Source organism: Sprattus sprattus (assembly GCF_963457725.1).
Source record: "Sprattus sprattus genome assembly, chromosome: 12".
NCBI lineage: Eukaryota > Metazoa > Chordata > Actinopteri > Clupeiformes > Clupeidae > Sprattus > Sprattus sprattus.
In genome coordinates this window covers 20,610,371-20,617,456 of record NC_137910.1, presented here as the reverse complement: position 1 = coordinate 20,617,456, position 7,086 = coordinate 20,610,371, and the positions used below count along the sequence as shown (strand labels likewise).

The window sequence follows — 7,086 nt, the reverse complement described above, 5'->3', positions numbered from 1 at the left end:
TGACCACAGCAGAGGGCCAGAGGTGCTGTTTGATAAAACAGTTCACAGGCCGTCACCAGGGACCTGCCACATGCATGAGAAAGAAAACACACTCTGGGGTCAAAGGTCCTGTGCAGAGACCTCCATTCCATGCATTTTTAGGCATTCACATGCCCTCTGGACCCACTACGCTGAAACCACCGCCCTGCTCTACCACAGTGCCTGCTGGTGAATTGTGTGTATGTATGTGTATGTGTGTGTATGTATGTGTATGTGTGTGTGTGTGTGTGTGTGTGTGTGTGTGTGTGTGTGTGTGTGTGTGTGTGTGTGTGTGTGTGTGTGTGTGTGTGTGTGTGTGTGTGTGTGTGTGTGTGTGTGTGTGACGTTGTGTGACAGCACAGTCCTGCACTGGAATCGAACTCGTGACGTCAGACTAGCACATCTCTAAAAGTGACGGGTAGTGAGGTTTACTCTCTACACAGCCCTGTACCTGCTGACTACTAATGTATGTCGTCACCGTCAGCCTGTTGGGTAGATGGTTATTTGAGAGGCCCTGCCGTTACAGGGTTTTCAGGATTATATACACATCCCACAAAATACAGGTTGGCAACCCCTCGGACCTGGAACAGCCATGGCATCTCATGCTTTCTGTCCATCTGGGCCTCAAGTTCAGACAGGGAACAGCAATAAGGATCAGTGTCCAACTTGTAGATTTAGAGGTACTCAAGTAAGTTTTTGAAGTACACCTGGTATTTTGAAAAAGAAATCAAGAGATATTGTATTCACGGTAACTTACAATACCATATTATATATGATTTAGTTTCCCTGTTCTGAGTATTAAAAAGACAAAAAGCTACTTAAAGTAGTTGTACCTATTTACTATATGCTTGTGTCATAGGTTTAAATTTCACATATGGCTCAGATGTGAATTTTCTTAATCTAAAACATTTTGTACCACACTGGTAGCATTAGTCTTAAACTAGCTTAGTTTAGCTCTGGGTTTTAATATACAGAAAATGTTCTGTATGTTCTGCTGTTCAACAAGAGACAAATTAACATACATAATAAAGCAAAGACTGAATGTGATCCCTAGAGCAATGTAACATTCCAACATAAATTGCGTATTTCCTGAATGTATGTGTACTAAAGTCGGTTTCCTAATAAAACTGTAAATTTAAATTGGACTGTAATATCCTGGATAGAGGTTTCACCTGGAAGGAAAGTCTAAAGTACTTAAGGATAGGTTTCTGCTTGTCACTAGGCAACAACACAAGTGTCTAACAAAAAAAAATGACAACTGATTAACTTTTCCTTGCTTAATATGTTTAGTACGCCTTTATTGCCAGTGAATTTGCTTTAACATTTAATAAAATAAGTCCAAACACCATTTTGTGTCCACACCAAATGTGAAAATGGCTTCCACTCACAATTAATGGAGCATGCATTGAGCAGGAACAGTACTCCTACACATAAATAAAAAAACACGAGAGCCTGGGGGCGAGCAGCTAGAAGAATTAAATAGCAAGATGAACATGAAGGGTAGAAAAAAAGGACACACTCTGCTACAACACAGGGTTAAAGGTAGGGAGGAGTGCGTCAGCATGGTGTAAAGGATATGTGGGCAGGCTTCTCTCTCTCTCTCTCTCTCTCTCCTCCGTCGCCCTCAGCTCCCATCACAATGCTGCTTTACTTCCTGCCAGCTGAATAGAGATCATGTGGCCTCAGTCACGGGCACACACAAAGCTGTAGCAGGAAGTGTGTGTCTGTTTTCTTTGCTCACTCCTCCCATCTCCTCGTTTCTCCTCTCCTCTGCTCTGCTCTCCTTTCCTCCCACTCCCAAGCTCGCGTTCACTCTCTTCTCTTTCGCCGTCCTCTCCTCTGCATCCATCCCTCTCTCTCGTTCTGTCTCTCTTCTACCCTCTCTTTGTCAGCTGCGCTGTGGCGCTGCATCACCAGTCACTATCCCGTCTGTGGAGTCGGAGAAAAAGGGGGAACCGGGGAGAAAGAGGAACAACAGAGGCAGCTTAAGCCGGACAGAGAGGCCCCTTTTTCTCAGCTTCCTTTCCTTGGCAGGAGCTGGGAGAGGGGGTTGGGGGGGTAGCGGCTGCAGCTCCAAGCCATGGAGGCTCCGGTGCGGGAGAGGGGGGTGGCACTGTCGCTGGCAGCAGCGGCGTCCAACGAGTCCCTGCCTCTACCCACCCTGAGCCCGGCCGTGCCACCCTACGTGAAGCTGGGCCTGACGGTGGCCTACACCGTCTTCTACTCGCTGCTCTTCGTCTTCGTGTACGTGCAGCTGTGGATGGTGCTGCGCTACCGGCACAAGCGCCTCAGCTACCAGACGGTGTTCCTGTTCCTGTGCCTGCTCTGGGCGGCCTTGCGCGCCGTGCTCTTCTCCTTCTACTTCAAGGACTGCGTCATGGCCAACGCTCTCGGGCCCTTCGCCTTCTGGCTCCTTTACTGCTGCCCCGTCTGCCTGCAGTTCTTCACGCTCAGCCTCATGAACCTGTACTTCGCCCAGGTGGGTCTAAGACGTAACCTGAGACACCAGTGGGTGAGCCAGGCGTCCTGGTGGTAGACTGCTTTTCAGGTGTTAGTCTGTGCCTACCCTATTTTATTCTTTTAAAGGTCTGGATTGGTATTTGTTCATGGGAACAGAATGAGTGATATACCTGCTGTTTTTTTTGTTGAGGTTCTCTGTTTCAGTGATGGGGATAGATGCTGAGTTACGCAGACAAGTTATGTAGGTACTGTACTGATGCTGTAAAGGCACACTGACCTTTACACGAGAGCGATAGACAAGGCCTTGGAGCCATGTATATAACGGGAGCACCTGAATTCCTTAATACTAAACTTAAAAACATGAAAATTACTTTTTTGCTTAATAAGAGAGCCACAAATGTTACTGTCTGATGCTAAATGGAAGTTGACATTTCTAAACAACTGGTAGACTTAGAAAATAAGCTTTCAATTTCACTTAGCTGACATAGCCAGTGTATTTGTGCATTAGTAAGATTGGTTAGGAGTGTCTCTTTAGTTTCCTGTGCCCCAGCAGGTTGTGGGAGGATTGTCACCTTTAACCTAATGCTTTAGGAAAAGCTTAATATTATTTAAATGGGATAAACTGCTTCTGTCCACTCCAAATGGGAATACCCCACAAAAATACATTCTCACAACAACATCGATGGTTTCCCAGTTTCTTATAAGCATTTGTTTCTCAGAGTGATGAGATTTAACCATTCCATATCTACAATTAAATACAATGTACATGTATAGACAAAAAAAACAGTCCGTTGATCGGTAAAGATATAATGTACAGTGCGCAGTGCAAACATCTCTGTTGTCAGTGCTACCCCATGTGTAAATACTTGCTCATCGGCAGCTAATATTTCAGCCTTGAAGATTTCTGCAGATTTTCGTTAGGGTGAAAATCTGTCACTATCCTAGTTTATAGGTTTCCTGTTTAGCCATCTGCTGAGTGTGCAGGGCATACTGTAGAAGCCGAGTGCAGAGGCAGGTGGGTGTGTGTGACGCATGAAAGCAGAAGTGAAACGACTTCTCTGCTCTCACTTTGACTCACCACATGCATAATGAAGTTGCCACAGAAAAGCTGCTCTGACTGCAGTGTGAATACAAGGGCTGTTTTGAGCCAAATGTTGCCCTTGTGAGAGTGTTAAATGCAAAGTAACACAGGGAAAACTTTTTGATTTGCAGGGGTAATGGCTTTGTGAATAATAATTAAAAAAAACTACTTTGGTCATACAAATGTTTTATGGCTTTTAACGGACATATGTCTACTAATCTACTATGATTCACAAATATTTAACTATCCACAAAAGCTATTTGCACATTTGTGGATCGCTTCCTAATTTGTGGGTCAGCTGACATTTGTGACTTCCCTTCTGGGAACTTGGGGATCTTTGTCCAATGTGTACCGCAGAAATCTGTAGAAAGAATCTCACTATCCACATACTTGTATATTTTTGTATTTGTGTAAAATGACTTCCACAAAAATAGAGAAATTTGCAAATACACATAACTTACCCTGTAAACACGCATTTCAATTGTACATGCAAAGTAAAAGTGGCACATTTGTGGATCCATTTCTACCATCTATTGAAGCCATCCAATCCAACCCTTTTACTGTGCAGTCTCAGTCTTATCTGTGCTTACAACATATCCTACACAGCCCTCCAAAATGCTGTTGTAAAGTGATAGACTTACTTCTGTGTCCTCTCACACAGGTTGTTTTCAAGGCCAAGTCCAAGTACTCACCAGAACTTCTCAAGTACAGGTACTCAAGAAAGACATGGAATTGTTATATTGGACTTTTAAGATATCACAATCAGTGTTCAACCCAAAGACTTGGTTAGACCCTTGACCTTCATGACCTGTTTGCCTCTCTTCCAGGTTACCCCTGTACCTGGTCTTCCTGTCCATCAGCTTACTTTTCCTGGTGGTTAATCTGACCTGCGCTCTCCTGGTTAAGATGACAAACACAGAGACCAAGACCATAGTCCTGGTGCGAGTGGCTATCAACGACACTCTCTTTGTCCTCTGTGCAATCTCCCTCTCTTTGTGTCTCTACAAGATTGCAAAGATGTCCCTTGCCAACATCTATCTGGAGTCTAAGGTGAGAACTGGGTCCTGACATTAAAAGATGTGTACTGTTTACTGAAGAGATGGATTGTATTTCTAATGCCCAAATGAAACTGTCAATCAAGATTTGAGGGACAGGTGTTGCATAAGATGTCTGAGTGAGTCACAAAAGTAGAATTATTATAATAATTATCATTGATATTGTTATATACATTATTCTAAATACAGTTTTGTTACTGTTAAGATTCTATATTGAAAATATGCTTTGTAAATCTCTTTGGATAAAAGCTTCTGCTAAATATGTACACGTCAGATTGTGAAAGTGACAATCACATGTGAAACAAATGTGTTTCATCTCCATTTTCTCACACATTTGGAGCTGCTAATTTATTTGCATGTGGATCAGTGCTGAAAATACAGTAGCTGTGATAAGCAAGGAAAGCTCTCTACACCTCATCACTGACATGCTGGCTCACTTTTTGTGAGGGTTGCTTGGCAACAGTGTGCCAGTCATGCTGAGTTTACCATATGCACGTGTAAGCAAAATGAATCAGGCTGCACAGTTCGGTGCACATTTTGTTACCAGGAGGCTGAAATAAACAAAAAAGTTAAAACTGCTCCAGCTGGTAGACTGAAAAGGACAAACACTAAACTGCAATACAAGTTTTTAACTTTACTTGAGTGTTTTTGTTAGTTTTAGTTTTTTTGTGGTTTTCAAATGATTTAAATATACGTTTCTTCGCAGGGAACGTCTGTGTGCCAAGTGATTATAATCGGAGCAACAGTGATTCTGCTCTACACATCACGTGCTTGTTACAACTTGGTGGTGCTTGCTCTCGCCGACATCAAAAGCATCAACTCTTTTGATTATGACTGGTACAATGTTTCAGACCAGGTATGACCATATAGATTGTGGTTCTGTAAACAGATTCAAAGTTCATACCTCTTTTTGACCTTCTCCATCCCATGATTTGCAAATGTAGTAATCATTAACACTTTGCATTAGAGGTAATTAAGGCAATTCTCTGGAAGCTTATTGGTGTTTGTGAAAAACAGGCTTTCTCCACTAAATCATACTTGAGAAAAGTTATACTGAAAATGTTTAATCTCTCGGACAGTATGCCACTAGGATATGTTATATTACTGGTTGACGTTCGTTGGAGTTCCATGTCACTGCATCAGGCTGTGTAATCAAGTTTCAAACAATGTCTGAATTGAGTGCATCCTCTTCTCCTTCAGGCAGATCTGCACTCCACCCTAGGGGATGCAGGATACATCGTGTTTGGCGTGATCTTGTTTGTGTGGGAACTGCTGCCTACATCTCTTGTGGTTTTTTTCTTCAGGGTTCGGAGGCCAGCTCAGGACAGAGTAAGCAATCCTGCTCTTACACGGAATTTCAGCCCATATCAGTGAATCAGTCATGCACATTCTGCTGCAAATTTGCAGAATGATTTGTAATTTCAGTTCAAATTTTAAACAGCATGGCTAAAATGCCTTTTTGTTGTTTATTTGGGGTCTCTTAGAGTGCAGCCATCATCCCTGGTCACGTCTTCTCTTCAAGGGCTTATTTCTTTGACAACCCCAGGCGTTACGACAGTGACGATGACCTGGCATGGAGCATTATCCCACAAAATATTCAAGCCAGGTACTCCAGGGTAAAGGCTTTGGGTGGGAACATGGGTGAAATTACTACATTCATGTTACTGATCCTGACAATGATTGACAAAATAGCATCAACTTGCACTTTCTGCATTTATAGTTGATTCACTTTTGGATTCTATTATTCCATCCACCATCTTGTGGAGGTCATTATATTTGTTTCAGTTTCGCTAACTAACCAGACGTCGGCTAGAGTAGATCCACTGAAAAAATGCTATTGAATGTTTACCGTTTTTGTGTTTCTGAAACTCTCCCTTTGGTTTTTGACTACAGTTTCGCAGCAGACAGCTATGACTGGGGCAGCCAGACCAGCGGTTTCGCCGCTTATATAGGTGACGAAGATTCCCAACTGGCTCTGCCCCCCGAGGAGCTAAACCCTTACTAACACCTTCCATTGACCCTTTGGAGGACACGGGGAGACAAGGGCTGAGTGTGGACAGAGATTACAAACGCAAATATTTTGTATTACAACTTTTGTATAAGTAATCAAAATGTATTGTTTGAAGCCAGCAATAACCAAGAGGAATTACTGTATTTTTTTGTGGGCGAATGCCACACACCCCAACACTTCTGAGTCCTATTTATATGTTATGTTAACATGATCATTAATATGTATCAGATGGTTGATATTGAGGGTTGTTTAATGTTTGTTATTGTCTATTGATTGTTAGGAAATCAACTTTAAATTAATTTATTATGAACAATTACTTGAGGTCTCTCCTTTTTTTACTCCCTGTCCCAAATTCACCTTCCTTTACTGAGACATGTTATTTCCTGTGTGCACCTTTTGTATGTGTTTGATAAGACACACATCTCAAAAGATGTGAATTAAAGATACTTTGTAGGGAAACA

At 42.4% G+C, this 7,086-nt stretch overlaps 1 protein-coding gene across 1 annotated transcript; it reads left to right on the top strand.

The window, feature by feature from the left end:
* Window positions 1-2,098: 2,098 nt before the first annotated feature.
* On the top strand, window positions 2,099-6,619 carry gpr137ba (G protein-coupled receptor 137Ba; the record flags this gene model as incomplete). Its single annotated transcript, XM_080848284.1, has 7 exons — window positions 2,099-2,497; window positions 4,221-4,270; window positions 4,387-4,609; window positions 5,321-5,470; window positions 5,815-5,943; window positions 6,099-6,220; window positions 6,508-6,619. The coding sequence occupies 7 exons, from the start codon at window positions 2,099-2,101 to the stop codon at window positions 6,617-6,619; spliced, it is 1,185 nt and encodes a 394-aa protein (XP_080704410.1).
* Window positions 6,620-7,086: the final 467 nt, after the last annotated feature.